The following is a 17911-nucleotide window of genomic DNA, read 5'->3' on the forward strand; positions in this document are numbered from 1 at the left end:
GAAGTACTTCCGGTGTGGCGTAATGACGTCAGAGGCGACGTTAGGCTCTCTCAGAGGAGGCCGGGGCTGGGCTGTGATCTCTGCCCAGCCCCGTCCGCCGGTCCCCGGGAGCACAAGCACCATTCCGAAACGCGACGTTTGGTTACAAAACACGTATCAAAACCGTTTTTATTTCACAGCATCTTAAACGCACAAATTCACGGGGGGAAAAAACTAAAAGTACATGGAACGGTCTAACCCAGATTCTTAAATAACACAGTAAGCCAAAAACCGTGACAGTGTATATGTATACATATATATATATTTTACACAAGAACGTATAGCCTCTTGTCGAGAATCGCCTGTGCTGAGCCAGAGCAGCACCGCACTCACAGGTGCACAGCATTCAGCCACAGCTGCCCCAGGAGGAGTGCTCTGCAGCCCGATGAAGCTGATTAGGGTTTGGGTCCCGCTTTATTAATAGGTAATGCAGTAATAGTCCTTTGCCACACGGTGGCAGCTTTTAGGTGAAGTGATAAATATTGCCACATAGGAAGAACTGAACGGGGCTGGAAGCCACACACTGGCAACAGAGTAATAAACACATATACACGGCTACTGTATTGCTCCAGGACTGATCCTGCAGAGACAACACAAAAGAGGTACTCATTTACAAGCTGCATCTGGCTGCCGCCGGCCCAAAAGCACTGCTTCTGCTCCAACATCACTGCCCCACGGGGCTGCCACATCTGCCTGCACCCCACGCAGCCTCCAGGCTCAGCACCACTGCGTGAGCCTCAGCCAATGCTTAGAGTTAAATGATAGAATGCTGTTTCAAAGTAATACTCCTTATCCTAATCTGTTCTTCTGAAGAAAAACAAAAACAACCCCAAACCACACCAAAATACAACCCAAACCTTACCCATTTATGATGGTAAACAATAGTTTCCCGTTTTTCAAGAGGAACTCCAGCCCAAACGCCCACTGCAACGAGAGAAACTTCCTTCCACTGAATACAGACTGAACTACTCCAAAAATAAATACATTTTTTCCCCTATATTGCGAGAAAGTTAATTGTTAAAGACGACTCTTCATACGCTAAGTAGAAAGAAATTGCCAGAGATGTTCTCCAACTTCTTTCTCACTAAACAAAGTGGTTTATGAATTTCTGGAGATATCACGTGAAGGATTTCTTTGCTCAATTTCAGCTCTTCCTCCTTGCCCAACGATCATAGGGAGTGGTGGGCCAACTTCAGTTGTCCTCACCACTGTTCACTAATTCCAAGGCTCACCATATGTTTAGCACTTTGTTATTAATTGCATGCAATTACAATTATATTCAGTAGAAAGTTGAACCAGCAGGCAATTTTAAAGCCCTTACATAATTGGCAAGCCTACCTAATTACCTACCATCTCACTTACAGAGACTGGAAAGTCCTTCTGTGTTAAAGAGAAGCCAGAAGCATATTAAGTTTACACAGACAACTTGAAGCTACGTACAGCTGAACACAGTTACAAAGGATTCAATAGTCAGTGTAGTTATTCCATACGAAAAATACAATTTGAGCCCTACATAAAGAGGAAGGGGGTCCAATACAGTTTGCTGCAACTCTAATGAAGCAAAATTAGCTGCAGGCAAAACATGGCTGAAGAATAAAGATTCAGCTTTGTTTCTGCCTACAACATCTAATACAAGGAACAGAAATTTACATTACTTTACATATTAGATAGCAGGTACCCATACCTCAGTACAAGGTTTAGCATCTCCATTTAGAAGTCAAACAAATTACAAATTTCTCAGTCATTATAGCCAAGCATCAGATTTGCTTCTTGCAAATGGACACAGCTACCTGTATCATAATATTGCTTCAGAAAATAAAACCAAGAGCCAATATCACAGAAGGTTCCACATGTAATCAGAGCTCATTCCCAACCTGGATACTTTAAGAACAAATGAAAAAATAGTCAATGGCCACAGAACTTAACAACCTCTGTGTAAGCAGTGGGGTGCTGCCTGGCGCCAGCTGGTAAGTGGCTGTTCAGGTGTGCAACAAATGCTAGTATTATGAGGACTGTCACAGTGATGCAATGCTTGGAAGAACAGAGTAAGAAAAGTAGCATTTTCAATATCAAGCATGCTTTGTGTCATTGGCTTGGTTTGGCAGAAATAGCTTTACTGACTTAAGTACTTGCTCAGAGCATGTAAGACCATATATAATACAGTCCCACTGAAAAAGGTGCTTAGTTCAGACTACAGAACACAGAAACAAATCAATATAAGAAATTATATATTTTAGACCAAGTTGCTCTTGGTCAAAAGCACTCATCTTTCATTTAAGAGTGAATTGGGCTGGTAATCACTTTGCTGCAGCTACCTTGTCCAACTGGTGGTATTTCATGACAGACTTCAAAACAATCTTTAAATAAAATTTATGTTCTTCAGGTATTATAGTTAACTAAATTGAAACAGCAATTTCAGTCTAGTTATAGATAGTGTAGGACAGATGCCCTGGGTATCACTAGTGCAGATATACTGGAATCATTTTCCTTATACACAAGGCCAATGCAGGTAAAGAATAAATGGCTATATAAATTCAGGATTCTCTACTAAATAACATAACTAACTTAAAAAGTACTGGTACCGGACCAGCCAGTTTTAGGCACGTCTTTAAAAAAATAAAGTATGTGTTCCATTAATGTAAAAATGCAAGAAGACTCTTAGAAACATCTGGACTTAATGGTGCACTGGAATGGAAGTGATGCTTCCTTTAGTTTCAAGGAATAAAAATAAAAGCTTAAAAAAAAAAAAAAGAAACAATACCATAGGATTCTTCATAAGGGAGAACAGTTTTAGTAAAACTGAGAAGATAAATAAGGAATAATCAGCAGCCATGACAGCTGCCTGGTGAATATTTGTGCTTTAAATGTCCAAAACAAAATGAAGTTCAACAACTCTTCTCGTACCATCTCCCAGACTTCTCATGCGTGTCCGTAATGCAAACCTTGACAGGTTGAAAACACACTGCAGACTTTAGAACTAGAGCTGGCAGGATGCTCCCAGGGCACGAAGGCCAATGGCAATGTCAGCAGCAGAGCTCAGCGATGCTATCCCCAGCGCCGCCAGCCACCAGCTGGAGTGTAGCTTTGGTTAAGACTGTTGTGTGAGCCGTCTGTAGTGAGGTAACACTTGGTTTTCAGGAAGATAGAGAGCCAGTTCCAAAGCTACAAGGACAGTGAATTCAAAACCAATAAGATCTCTTCTGTTGAATCTGAATCTCTCTTCTAGTTTCTATGATAGTAATAAATAAAAAGAAAAAAAAAAAAAAGAGCAGAGGGGGAGAAACAGAATCAGTTATCCGGAATTTATCAATGCACTTTTGGATTAAGTCAACATAATAGAGGAATGAGCAATGCAAGGCCAGAGAGAAGTATTGCCACAGATCAAACATGTAGATCAGCACAGCTGTCACACCCACACAGCAGTTACTGTTTTCCAGGCAACCACTACACAAAAATAACCTCACTGTAGGATCAGTAGGACATTATACTGCATCAGTCAGGAGCTTTTCATAAACTAGAAAAAGCATCCAAAAGGAAGAGCCCTGGATGAAGCTTGAAACTAACTGAAAGAGATAGTCTTGAATGCAGCACGCACTGCTGAAGATGTTTTTCTCATCTTTGCTTTGTTCTATGAAAAAGGAAGGTTTTGACCACACCCAAAACATGCCTCACGGTACTTACATCTATAAGATGTTTAACTTCATGTTTCCTGAGATCACTGCTGATTTTGGCTGCGAGCAGAACGCAAGCACCAGCACACAGTTTGCGGTTCTGTTTGTTGAGTTTGCCTTGGAGGACAAGCTTCTCAAAGTACACATAAGCCATGGACACAGTAACTGGCTCCAGATTGCATTCTTCACTCAGGTTCCGCATCTCTCTCTTCAAACTAAAAACAGGGAGGATAAAAGAAAACACACTCTGAGACACAAGAGCTTTCAGAAAATGCTGTAGGTACACTTCAGTGTGGAAACTCAGAAGAGCACACATTCAGGACTCTTATTTGGGAAACCAGGACTGGTATTATCCCAGACTGGAGCAGCCCAGTTGGCAGCAAGCTGGAGCTGATCCTCGAACTGATTTAAGCTGGCTGACTGCATCTACTGTGGAAGCAAAGTTCCTTATCTGTCCATGAACACTATGGGTTCAGCTCCTTCACTGAAGCACAGGCTGTTGCTGTATGGATCCCTCTGAGATCCCAAACACGTTCATGATTCATAAGACCCCACTGCCCTGACCTACACACTGTCACATCAATGCTGTGCAGTGGGAGGCCTGTCTCCCACATACCTCAGAGAAGAATCAGGTCTGAGGGGGAAGGCAAACTGCTTCATACCCTCCCATAGCAGATGGCCCTTCACTTCTGCATGAAGGAGAACGTTGTGCTGGATGCTCCCTCTCATTGCTATCACCGTGCTACAGAGCTCTCTGCAAAAAAACCCTGCTTATAACAACTACAGAGGGGAGCATGCAGGGCACTGCCAGACTCTGAATAAGCAAACCTTGCCCTCAGCTGGGAGCTGCAATGCTAGTGATTCAGCAATATCATGTTCTAAGCTGGCTATTTCAGAAGGCCCTAATTGCATTAACTCTGGTGTAATACCAGCAAGATTACAGCTCTCAGAAGGCACAACAGTACATCTCATTGGTGAACAGTCAGACATTTCCTGGACAGGGAGGAATTCTGTGTGCACAGTCCTGCCTTCAAAAAATACTTTTCTTCACCAAGTATTCCCAGAACAGACTTTTTTATTCTAGAATCCTGTTGAGTCTACATTCATCAGCAAGTCTTGTAACCGAAAGGTGAAAACAGCCAGAGATGATCTGGATAAAAGCAGGACTGCAGGAAAGCCAAACAATCAAGTTACAAGTATTTGTTTCAAAGCTGATGCTACTTCACTGTTAATTGGCTATTAGTGCTGATGAAACAAAACTCATCTAGGCTGAACGATGAAAACCAACTGTTACTCTTTCCCGGCAACCTAAGCATTCCTGTCATCCCACAGCCAGCTCAACCAGCAACAAGAGATTAGCATTTAATCATATATACTATAAATAGGTCTAGTATTTGCTCCATACAAGTGGCAGATAAAAGTACTGTGTAGATGATGTTCTCATTTTTCACTGCTTGTTTCTTACCTCCTAATTTTGCTCAGCGTCAGCTTGATATGAGGAAACTTCTCTCTGAAGGTTTCATTCATATCCTTTTTAAGGTCTGAGGGTTTCACGTATTCTATGACTGTTGTCTGAAACACAGGAAGAAAAATGTATTGTTATTTGCCCTGTGAGCAGCACTGACAGCTGGACAAGTCTGTCAAGGACACCTCAGTACAAAGGCAAAACCAAGTTTTATTTGATAATACTGTAATGCCTAGGTAATAGCCTAGGTTGAGTCTCAGCCACAGAAAAAAAATCTTAATGAACTAGTAAGCAAACAGCTACAATAAATAAATGCCAACTTGGAGACATGACAAGTTGGCCCTTGACAAGCTCAGCATACAAACTCAACTACTTGTGCATCTCCTGATGAGCTCTTAAGAAGCCACAGCCACTTCCTCAAGGACTGTTTCTCCCCAGGGGAAGTTGTTTATAGGAGGATCTCTCAGGCACTCACTCTGCTCAGGTACACAACCACTCACCATGTAAGAGGCAAAGATGAGAACCCGTTTATGTTTTCCACAGGGCCACTGAGGATCATCCAGAAGATTAGGATCATACTCTGCCACTTCCCCGGCTTCGCTTCCTGAAAGAATGAGGAAAGCACAATGTTGAGCCACAGAACTTCAAGTTTTCTGTTTCCTTTTTAATAAAATGTTCAAACAGCAAATGCTACAATGTTGGCAGACCCCACAGGGCAGGCAAGCTGCAGCTAGGGTCACGCATTTTCATTCTGTATGTGTCAGGTATTACAGTTAATACAAAGCAAACAAGCTGTCTCCAACATATGCCCAACACCATTTTAGACACTGCAAACTAGCAGTTTGTCTTCCACAAGTATGCACAGAGAACTGCACAAACCTGGTTTGCTGCTCAAATCTAACAGATGATAGCATTGTCAGGTTTGCTCTTTTACAGAGTTTAACACAAACCTTTGATTTGTGCATTGTTACAGTGCTAGAAGGCAAGGAAGGCCATCTGTACCCATGCACACCAGATGTTTCTAGCTGAGCAGTATTAAGCCTCACATTTCCAAGGAAATGCTTTGCAGTCCTTGAATTGCATAAGCTACACCGGATATTCAGAGGATGCAAGGAGTAGTGAATATAAGTCTGTCTTAAGGCTCAACCTTTATACTTCACTAACAAACCTTCTCTGCTCAGCTCTAAGCGGTCTCCTTCCAAACACATCACCACTTGCAATTGTCTCACACACACAGTCCTTTCCCACCTTTCTGCTCTGTGCAGAAGTGGTGAGCACGCTGGCAGCCATCCTTACCGATCTCTGTTCCTGCTGGTATCATTTTTGCAGTCACAGGTTTATATCTCGACCCAGGAAGACTCCGTGAAGCACCAGCTCGGCAGGAAGGGACAGCACTATGGCTGTCAGCCTTGCGAACAACCAGGGCATTGGTTGGGTACAGGAATTTTGCATAGGACACAACCTTCAAAAAGAGAAAGTTGTAGTAGTTATGGGGGAAAAAAAAAACAATACTGAAAGCTTACTTTCAGATATATAGGATTCTACAACTCGGAGATCCCCAGTGAGAGCGAGGACCTTGAAATTGGGGGATGGGAGGAAAAGCCTGCATGCAGGAATACTTTGCTTTTGTGGTCTTCAGTATGAAAGAGTTTTTGAGGATGTAGGAAAAGAAAAGGGGGGAGAATCACATCAATAAAGTTCTGGCAATATACAAAGATAACTGAAGAGGTTGTTAGAGGATGTTAAAAAAAATTATTCACATATTGTCTGAGATGCCAGTGAAGACAATTCTCCAGGAATGGAGGCAGAAATGACCAGAGACTGACAGCCTCCTCAGGAGCATTATCACAAGTCAAACATTCAAAACTTTAAGGATCTAAGCAGACTTCCACTGCTCTGTTAAGTTAGAGTTCTCAGTTTATGGAAGCTCTGTATAAACAAGTGATTTGCCCCCGTATCAAACAGTCACAGAGGTGAAAGCAGCCAGCTGACCCACCCGCTGCCCCACGCCAGGCATCAGCATTACAGATCAGGAGACAAAAAGTATTTCCTTACCTTGCCATCCGCCCCCAGCTCTACTCCTTCCATGCCAAGGACCATCTCAGTGGACACCGAAACGCCCCCAGAAGGATGTCGCTGCTTCTGTCCATCCATCTTCAGGTCACTAAATGCAGACAAGAAAACGCACTGTTGGAAAACACAGCATGAGCTCAGCTGCCCTTAAGGTGAATGCCAGGGCCTGTCCTGCGCCTCCACCAGCACCAAAGGGTCAGAGCTCCACTATGCATGAACTGGACTGTCCACCAACCTCATCTCCAAGTAAGTGCTAATTTTTCACTACTCTTTTCAAAACGTGGAGACGTTCATTAAGTCAAGAATTGCACTTCACCTCATTCTAAAAGTCAAATCTGCAGCAACGTGCCCATCAAAAATGGGGTTATTTTTAGGTACGGTCCTTCTGCCTAAGACAAACCATTGGTAAGACAGAAATGCTCAAACACTTAGCAGCAAGCACAGTTTATATGACTAGTTTTCTAGGATCAGAAGCTGGCCTTTCAGCTGCCATTTTCCAGCCACTGAGCACACAAGCTCACACGAGGAATTTGAGCTGCTACCAGAACTCTGCTTCAGTGATAGCAGCATTGTCACCTATATTCCAGCACAAAAAAGACAGCTTTCAGTTGAAGAACTGCATTGCCAGCTTCCACACAAGCAGAATAACACTGAGCTCACAAGTGCCCTAAAATAACACCAGCAACCTTGCTGCTTTTCCACTAAATGGGAAAACGTTTTCCCATCAACTATTTTTACAGCAAGTGTATTTGAATACAATACAATTCCCACCACCAAACATCCGTTTCCTTCTGCCATATGTTACGTACAGGACAGAAGTGACAACACAATTGTTTTGGCAGAAGTGGATTAAAATAAAATGATTTTCTATGGTATACTTGTAGGTCAGACCTTCACAGAATCAACTTAATAGTTCACGAGAGACTGAGCAAAGCTGCGTGGAAATCTAAATAGCAGGACTTGTTTCTCATATTTGACCATATTTACAGTTCCATGCAAAAAAATGGAGTACAGCTGTTAAAAGCAGTATAAAAATCAGGCTAAACTGCTTCTATTTGGCCTAGACTGTGAACAGTGACATTCATGGCTTTGGAGAGGTGAAAAAAAATGGAAGAACATCTCAAACCTCATTATAGCATCACTATAGAGCCTTGAAGGCTTCCCAGTAAGGAAAGCAGCAGACCTATAGCAGATGTACTCATTTAAGACCCTCCACAAACAACAGCACAGTTAAAGGCAACTCACCTGATACGTAAACTCTCCCCATAAGGTAGGATAGAAAAAGCCACGCACAGCGTTCGTTTAGCGCAGATTAATACGATCCTGTAAGGAGATGGGGAAAGATCAGGATAAGAATTGTCATCCAGAAGTTACAAAGCAGCTTCCTATGAAACACAAACATGGAACTCCTCTCTGTGCTAGAAAGGAGGATGGGGTTTGGGCAGAATGGCTTAACATCCTCTCTTTCTCCATCAGTGGCAGAACCATCAGCAGACTACTGCAGATGTAGCAGATACAAATACCCCCCGCCTTCGACATAAAACGTGTTTAACATTAGGAAGACCACAGGAACACTGCATTATTCCCACTGATGTCACCCAGCTAACCACATGGAACTAGAGCTTGTTTGTGGGCACATCCCATTTCACACAAGTATGAAGGTACGGCTGATCTCCAGGTGTTACCTGCTGTTCTTCGTGTCATACTGCCTCATGTTCTTGATGAAGTGCATCTTCTTCAAATTCTTGTGCCTTGGAGACCCAGATATATGCTTGGTTCTGCAATTATAAGACAAAACCCAAACACTTCAGTGCTCTGAAAAACAACAACAAGAGGAAAAACCGTGCCAGGTGTATGATCAGATGGCAGCACTAGCATGCAGGACCTCAGATACTGGCGTGGAAGAGGGTGGAGGGAGGAGAGGACTGCATGCAACGAGTTAAGGTTAATGCTGCTTTTGAAAGAAGTACCTTTGTACACTGGCATATTCCACTATGTCTTCTAAAAAGTCTAGAGAGCAGCGCTGGGAGATAAAACGCCTTCTGCAAAATGTACAACACCATGAAGAGTGAACAGTATTAGTTCATGGCCTCTGAGTTTATGAACTGCAACAGATGTATGAGCTCTTAGGACAAACGGCAGCTTTTCTTTGACTTGTTTTGTAGGGAAGCACTCTTCCAATGAGTTCCACATTCCTAAAAAGGCCAAGAACTTGCTTTCCCTGCTAGGCACTTTGAAGTCTTTGGGTACATATTTGTACTGGCTTTGGTAACAAGACCACTCAAAACAAGAGAATACCCACCTCTAAGCTAAACACCCAAAGAGCTTCTAAATACGCATTTGAAATCTTATCAGAAATATTACAAAAAGTTCCCTACACATACCAAGGCATCTTATATCAGCCTACCAAAACACATCAACACACACATCTGTATGATGGCAGAACATCTGTAGCTCCACTCCTGCCCCAGAACACGGTGCTGCTCCAGTAGCAGACCACGAGTCGAGGATGTGAGCTCAGCAACACGGATACAGCTCTTAGGAGAACAGCAGGGAGGGCTGTTAGAGGATGCAAAGAGTATTCAGGGCCCATCTGAAATTCCCACATGGAAGATACAAAGAGAGCAGCAGTAGGAACCTTGTGAGTTAGTATGACAGTTAATAGAAAGTCAAGTTAATTGACAGAGTTCTACAAAGAAACTGGCTGCAATGTCTATAGGAACAAGGTCCTCAGATTCAACAAACACCACCAAAATACTGACACCACAACTGTCAAATTCTATGTTTTCCACTTTAAGCATGCATTGTGCTGTGCTTTTAGCACAAACCACGTGTATTCCAGTGCCAAAGTGGCACCATAACTCAACTGACAGACAAAAAAACATCGTCATGGAAGCCAACCTGGGAGAAGCTTATGGGACATACGCTGTAGGATGCTGGGTTAACCTAAAGCTTAAAAGCTAATATTGAGCCCTAGGCCAAAAGCATGGCACCTCGGGTATGTGCAGGGAGCAATGGGCAGGGAAGGCAAACAAAGGCAGATAACATGGGATTTCTTAATTGCCAGAAGCTATAGATGAGTTTTTACAGCGAAGTTGGATAAGCAACTCAAACACACAGCTTTGTTGCTACACAGCAGGTCCACTGGCATTCTGGATGTGACCATGATCTGGTTCCTCCCTATGAATGGACATCAGCATCCAAACACCTTTCATCCAGGCTTCAGTTTTAAAATATTTTGGCTTGCCAGTGAAAGCTTTCCTGTAAAGTTCAATGCTTTCACATACATGTGCTTTAGTCTACTTTGGCATTTAGTCTGCAATTTAAAACAAAACGCCAAAAACAACAGGCCTGCACGTTTCATGATGTTTTCTATCTCAAATGTTATGGCACAAAAACAGCTCTCAGCGTCTCCACTGCTGTCATGGAACCACAGATCCTGAGCTGGAAGGACCCCAAGGACCATCGAGTCCAACTCCTGGCTTCACACAGCACCACCCAAGATTCCAACCAGGAAAAGCAAACCCGAAGCCAGTGACAACAGGGATGAGAGCACAAAGCACCTGACCCCATGGCGCTGTGAGAGCACATCTCACTGAGTGCTGCTGCAGTGAAAGGATCCTGCCCCTTTGCTCAGAGCCACAATGACTCATCCCTGCTGTGCCAACAGGAAACTTCATTTTTAGCTGCACTTCAGCTGAGATTTTCTGTCCTCATGTGAAGCTGTCACCTCAGAGAAATTCAATGTGCCAGGCAAGGCAGGATGCTCTCCTCCATTCTCAGAGGTCCCACTGGTTCAGAGCACACTGTGTGCTCAAACAAACATTTTGCAACACCAGAGCCTTGCTGCAGTAACGCTATCAGCAACAACTTCTTTATTACACAGTGCAGTATGCTGCAAACTAAGGCTTTTATTTTGAGTTGTCTGCACTTAGCTTGCAACCTGTCTTAGTTTCAGTGCTCTTCTCACACAGTCAGTTCACACATAGAGGAAGCACAAGGTCATGCAGCAGCCCCGCTCCTGCCCAATGAAGAACAGCAGAGCCACGCACTCTGTGCTCAGCAGACTCACCCAGGATAACACCCCTTGTTTGCGTCTGATCTGCTGAGTTCAAAAGACTTCAAGTCATTTACTGCTGCCAAGTGTGACTTCAATACGACAGCAGAAAGCCAAAAGCAGAACTCTGTTACCTTACGTACCTGACTGATGCTCGACCTGGCAATTAGAAATCAAATCAGCCAATATTAGAACTTCAATAAGTTCTGTGTAGGAGGCTGTAACATCAGCAGGACCCTAAGGGAAGTTCAAACCACCTGAGAGCCAACACAGCTCGCTCCTGGACAAGCCAGAGGGTTGGTTTGTGTCTGTCTGTCCATCCAGCCCCACTCAAGGCCTCCCTTTGGTGCTTTCTCACTGTTCTAAGAGCCAATAAAGAAGGACCCACCCAGGACTGCACCACACAGAGCATGTGCCCAGAGATGAGGGGCGAGATGAGGAGTCCTGGGTTAAGCCTGGCCTTGTTATCTGTGTGCACACAGAATCCAACAGCACTGCTCTGAAATGACCTAGCACCAACCAGACACCTTCAGAACAGATAAAACCCAGCCACGCGTGCTCAGTTCCATTTCCACTCCCACCCTGGGAGGCAGCAGCCAGCCCTAATTTCCCTCCTGATGGATTTCCCACTGAAAAACCCCACTTCTCAGTGCTTCCAGCCCCACACTTGTATCAGCAAGCAAGTAACAAAGTGAAGCAGCACTCGGATCCCGGGCCAGAGGTTAACCCAGCTCTTAAGTGTTCCCAGCAGGACAGGACACAGCTAAGAGCACTCTATGTATAGCACTGGTAATCCCTCAGTGTCCTGTCCTGCAAACTGAAAGGAAGAAGCTGCGTGAGCCACAGTCTCCAACTGGAGAGCAGTGGCCTTTCAGGGGGCTCAGGGCAGGGTCCCCCAGCCCACCCGCAGGCCAGGCCACATGTGGACACCCAGGAGACCACAAGAGAGAGAAGCAAAACGTAGGAAGCAAACCAGATGATCAAAGGAAATAAAAAGGAAGGCAAAAGAATAGGAAGAAGGATGACCTGCACCCAGCCTACGTTTTTTCCTCAATAATATCTGGGGCTCCTTCCACCCCATAACATCATGAGTTGCATCCCTCGCCCTTCTCTAGGTGGGAGGATGCTATGGTGGAGGATGCACACACACCCCCATGGGCACTTGGCTAAAATCAGCAGGTGGGCTCAGATCCTCTGCTGCTCCTTCACAACGCACACTGCTAATAGATGAACGGAACAGAGGAGGTCAAGAATCTTTAATTACAGCGTAAAATTAAGGCTAATAGAATTCGGTTTCTTATTTCTCACTCCAAAGTTAGTTGTATGGCTGCCCCCTTGCAAGGTGTTCCACATACCTCAGTGTAATCACAGCTGCCAAGAGACTGAGTTATTGATGTAATGATGGCAAAAGTCGGTTACTGGTTTGTGCAGGCACAGCCTTACTGACAACTGCCAAAGGTGATCTGCTCCAGGAGCCCATAGATCCCAAATCTTGCTTGCAACAGGGAGACATGCCTGTCAGATCTGCTTTGTCAGGACACACCATGCAGAATCACAGTGAGGTTTTCCCTTCCCTGTGGGTGAGCCAACAACCCGCAGTGAGCTGTGCTGCTGTGACCGTGTAACAGCACTGCTGACAGAGGATTACAGGAACCTGATCCCATCTTTAAGCTTAATTTTTCCTCTACTGCTACTATGTAGGCAGCCTGGAAGACACTTGCTGCTTCCAAGCTTGCATTGTAGTGTGTGAAAATCCCTATTCCCACACCCCATGCCCCACTGCTGTCAGTGTCTCAAGCATTTGCTTTTCCTCCAAAGCAGATTGAGCACAGCTTGCTGGCAGCAACAACTCTGCAGTAATTACAGACACAGAAGTTAGACCACATTGATAATAAATCACATTCAAACCACTGCCATTGCCACATCTTTGGTGCAATACATGACTTCGAGTACACAAAGTACGATCCAAAGCGTGGAGCAGGGCTGTGTGTCATACCTCAGGGTTAGAAAGGAGGCTCCAAATCTTTGACCCTTGTGTTCTTATTCAAGGTTTGTTTGCAAAACTGAAGGGCTGCAGGGCCTTCCTGCTGGTCCCAAACCCATGAGCAAACCCTGCACTCCTCGCAGAGCAGCAAAGCTGTGTGCAAGGAATGCAGCATGCAGCGCATGGGGCAAATGAGAAGGAGACAAGAAACTGCAGCAGGACTGGAGGTGGAGGCAGAGCACACAGGGAGCTTACTCAGCCTGTAAGATTTTAAGTACTAACAAGGAAATAAGTGACTGTAGATCTTTGTCACAGTGGCTGCTGCCTCATTGCTGGTTCACAACCACATAAGATTAAGACCTAATGCTAATCAGAAACAGAGCCCATATATCACATTGCTCTGGTGCTAAGGGTGTTTCGACAATCTAGGGAGAAAATGATGCCTTCCAGCAAGCCTTAGGAAAGCAGCCTGTCGCAACAAAGCCCCAGGGCAGGCAGATGTAAGGCTGCAGTGCCCAGAGCCCATTTCTCCTAAAGCACGCATACACCTCTGGAGAGCCTGCTGGAACTGCTGCTCCCAAAGCCAGCAGGAGGTGCTGGCCAGGACACTGCTCCCCAGGGCTCTGCCGTGTCCTGTGGGTGTCTCTAGCTGGCACCGGTATGGTCCCCCTGTGCTTCATGCTCTGTTTGCTAAGATGACCAAAATGCCGACCAAAACAAGCATGCAAAATGCAAGAGATGTCACCGAGGACATTATGCATTATGGAAATATTCAAGTACTTCCCTGAGAGATGATACATCTCATCATGTGCCTTGCTAAAATAAGAGCCTTTGGCACAATAAAACTCCCAAGTTCCAAGGAAAAAACCCAACAAACAACCCAAGGGCAGTGCTCCCAGAAGGCAGCTGCTCCCAGCCAAGGTGTTCCAGCTCCTGCAGAAGCTTCTTGTGTTACAGCCTCAGTGCTTCCCACAAACCTGGGCACTGCTTTGTGAAACGCCTTCCCTTCCCTTGCACTTCCAAGACAAGGAGAGCTCTTCACATAACATCATCTTCACAGGTTGAAACAGTAAATGGTACACAAGGTATCTATAAACCAAAGGTTAAGAGTTTAATAGCTCTGTATCCTAAGAGCTCAGTTACAGCCCTGCTAGTACCACCCACCTGCCTTATCAACAATACCTCATTAAAAACCTCAGATTTCATGGTTTGCACACACATCACAATACAGAATTTTGTGAAAGTCACATTCCCTCTGTCTTTTTTTTTCCTGAAACAAAAGGCCTAGAAGCCATACCCAAACCCAAAGCAAAAGTGCTGTCCTGTGGTTAAACTGCAGTGGACTTCTGTGCTCAGCGAAGCTATGCGAGAAGCACTGAGAACCTCAGACCTCAGTATTCACCCTCATGTGCACGCAGCATCCAGCGTACGGCTGTGTTCAGAGTGGGCTTTGCAAAACACCCAAGTGCTATGGCTCAGACGGGAGGCACCAGCTGGGGGGGACTGAAGGAAGAGAATGGAGGGAAGTGCTCCAGTCTGCAAACCAAACAAAACTATGCTTTAAGGCAGCACGCTGAGATCCTGCAGGCTTCAAGAGTTACAGCTGCCAGGCACACCCCTTGCTGCTGACTGATGGATGTACCTGGCTGGAAACAACAGGCAATCAATAAGAGAGGCAGCTTTGAGTTGTCAGGTATTTGCTATTGGCCACACACATCCACCTGTGGGCGCAGCGTGGGAGAAGTCTGCTGAAGCAATGCTGCTGGGGAGCAGAGTGCAGCCGTAACATCTCAGCTGAGCTTTAAATAAAGCCCAGGAACAGAAGGCGTTCGCGTTCAGCCCTGAGCAGCACAGCAGCCCACAGCCACGGCTCAGAAGTCACAGCTCACAGCCTCCAACGGGTACTGCTGCTTCCTTAACAGCACCACGCCTGCCCAGGCTTCTGCACAGAAGGCTTAGAAATGACAGCTAAAGCCTTTAAGCATTATGTTTCACTCGTCTCCAAAAAAACGTGTATCAGCACAGGATTTGTGCTTTTCTTTTCTTAAATAAATGTTTCTCCAAATGAAAGCAGCCACAGAGCTGACAGCGGGATAAAACACTGCATTAAGCCACGACCAGCAGGAAGGCCTGATCGAGCACTTCTTCTATTGCACACAGGGAACTGATTTGATCACACCTATGTCAGCAACACAGCATCCAATCAACGCTTCCAAGCAGAGTTGGTCCAAAGCACTGCTGCTACCACTGCTGCTCAGACTCCTACGTTGAAATGATTTGGATTAACTCAGTCATTTCTGATGCCCCGTGTTCCACTTGTTCTTTGACAGAACAAAAGAACAGGGTAAGGTGGAAAGGGAGAAGAGAGGAGAACAAGGCGGGTAAGGAAGCAGTACACACATAGCACTGTAATTTAAGATGCCATTAACAGAAGACACCTGAAGGGAAACAAAAGTGGGAGGTTAAGTCATTGAGTTTCTGAAGGAGCACTATAAAGCAAAGCATTCAGATGAAACCATGCCTCCAAGGAGTGCTGCCAGCACACACCCAGCTCCTGCTGGAAGTTTCCATCCTAAAGGAGCTGAAAGCCACAGAGCAGCTCAGGAACTCCCCACCACGTCCCATAGGCAGGTTACTGTACATAGCACAGATCAGAGATACAAGCGGACAAATGCTGAACGCAACGCCCTGTGCTCTTGCAGCCATCTCTTCCCCAAGCTGAAATACTGGTCAGTTTTGTCACTGCTCACGCAGAAGCCCTTTCATTACTCTGGTTACCTCTGCACGCCTCTCTCTACCTTTGTTTTCCAATTTAATCTTCCTTTTCAGCTGGATTGATTGGAGTCACTGGTGGAGCATGACAGCTCGGGATGAGATACCAAGAGGGGCAGGAAGGACACGGAACAAGAGCAGACCCAAGCAATATGTACTAAAGAGTATTTTCTTAACATCTGATCGACTTGGCGTGGAAAAGAGAAGGTATGGATAACATCACCGAAACCTCTCTACTTCTAAAGCTCCTGATGCTAAACTCAAAATCATCACCCACAGCATTAAACCGAAGAGCATACAAGAGAAGAACAGCTCAGCGCCCGGGAGAAGCCCAGGAGGAGGACCCCACACCGCTACTCACAGCGCTGCTGCTCTCTGGCTTTGCTCATCGTCCCGCGATCCCGGCGGCACGCAGCTGCCCGGCTGTGCACCCAAAGGCGGCACCGCTAATTGCACCGCAGCTCCCAGCTCAGCAACACGGATATCAGCCCGTCAGAGCCCCGAGAGCCGCTCTACGGAGCGCGGATTGTTGGTGCCTTCGGTTTTGTCCTCCTTATCGGCAGGCTCTGGGGTCAGCTCGCTTTACAAAGCTCTTTATGCAAGAAGCGGCCTGAAAGGAGCTCTTTTAGAGCTCAAATCCCCGAGATCCGAACCGGACGCTGCCTTCCACCGAGCAGAACGCCGGCACAGAGGGGCTGAGAGGAGTCCTCCGGACACACAGCGGGAACTCCGCGCCCCGGGGCTGAGGGAGGCGCTCCCGTAGGGATGGGGACAGCATCCCCCCACCGGAGCGGCCCCGGGGCTGCCCCTCCCGCCCCCTCCAGGTGCTCCCCCGGCAGCGCCCGGCCCCGCGTCCCACGCCCCCCTCCTCCCCCGGGGCCGCCGCTTTCCCACGCTCGCTCTCCACCCCCCGGGGGCACCGGGCCGGGTGAGGGCCCTGGGAAAGCTCCGCTCTGCCCTCGGCTTCCCACGCCCCAACGGGGCCGGGCTCCGAGGGGCGGGGAGGAGCCGAGCCGGGAACCCCTCTCCTCACTCACCTCTGCCGCTGCACCTCCAGCGCTAACCCGGCGCTCTGCGTGGGGCTCAGCAGCCCCGCGGCACCCGGTTTGACGGCGCCCAGCAGCGCGGGTGGTCCGGGGGGGGCCGGCGGGCAGAGGGGGCCGCCCAGCAGCAGCGCGATGCCCCCGCGGGGCGGCTCCGCGTCCCCTTTCAGCCCCGCGGGGGATGCCGCGGGCGGCGGCGGCAGCAGCAGAGCGGGAGGGGGCCCGTTGGACGCCCGCGGCGGGGACAGCAGACGCGGGGGGGCTCCGGCCGGTTCCACCGCTTCCTCCGCTTCTCCCGGGCCCGCGGGGGGAGGCGGCGCTTTCTCAGCCTCCGGGCAGGAAGGCGGACGGCCGTCCAGGGAGATGTTGTTGAGGAAGAAGAGCGCGGCCTGCCGCCGCCGGGAGTCCCCCCGCTTCCGCGGAGGCGGTGCCGGCTGCTCGCGGGGCGGCCGCGGGGCCGGGGAGCCGCACGCAGCGGCCGCGGCCATTCTCCGAATGAGCCGGGAGCGCCTCGGCAGCCCGGGCGGGGCGGCTCGGAGCGCGGCGCCGCCGGCGGCTCGCTCGCTCATTGGCTGCGTGCCGGCGGGATGCAAATGAAAGGGGACGAGGCGCTGAGCTGATTGGCTCGGAGCGTGGCCACGCCCATCCCGCCGGCCGGTAGCGCGCCACGGGGTCCTAGCGCCGCCGCGCCGCCGCCGCAGGGCTCCGCCGGTCGGGGTGCGCAGGGAGGGGGCTGCCCCTCGTACCGCCCTGCTCCCCCCGGGGCTGCGATGTGGGCAGCCCTTTCCTCCCTTGGCTCCGTCCTCT

At 47.5% G+C, this 17911-nt stretch overlaps 1 protein-coding gene and 1 long non-coding RNA gene across 4 annotated transcripts; one reads left to right on the plus strand and one right to left on the minus strand.

The window, feature by feature from the left end:
• The first annotated feature begins 4 nt into the window (after positions 1 to 4).
• LOC124417332 lies at positions 5 to 17105 on the plus strand. The gene is made up of 3 exons (XR_006931918.1): positions 5 to 641; positions 1404 to 16018; positions 16119 to 17105. It is a non-coding gene; the product is annotated as an uncharacterized LOC124417332 (long non-coding RNA).
• CABLES2 (Cdk5 and Abl enzyme substrate 2) lies at positions 138 to 17601 on the minus strand. 3 transcript variants are annotated; one of them, XM_040650755.2, is made up of 10 exons: positions 17099 to 17601; positions 9219 to 9290; positions 8934 to 9026; positions 8494 to 8571; positions 7231 to 7339; positions 6472 to 6637; positions 5676 to 5779; positions 5176 to 5282; positions 3721 to 3925; positions 138 to 3201 (listed from the first exon to the last, which is right to left on the minus strand). In XM_040650755.2, exons 1-10 carry the CDS (start codon positions 17590 to 17592, stop codon positions 3085 to 3087), a joined length of 1545 nt encoding a protein of 514 aa, XP_040506689.2. In that variant the 5' UTR covers positions 17593 to 17601; the 3' UTR covers positions 138 to 3084. The 3 variants fall into 3 exon arrangements, with proteins under 3 accessions (XP_040506689.2, XP_015152141.2, XP_015152142.2); XM_015296655.4 differs by having other exon boundaries at positions 138 to 3268; XM_015296656.4 differs by lacking the exon at positions 9219 to 9290 and having other exon boundaries at positions 138 to 3268.
• Positions 17602 to 17911: the final 310 nt, after the last annotated feature.

Source organism: Gallus gallus, chromosome 20 (assembly GCF_016699485.2).
Source record: "Gallus gallus isolate bGalGal1 chromosome 20, bGalGal1.mat.broiler.GRCg7b, whole genome shotgun sequence".
NCBI classification, from domain to species: Eukaryota; Metazoa; Chordata; class Aves; order Galliformes; family Phasianidae; genus Gallus; species Gallus gallus.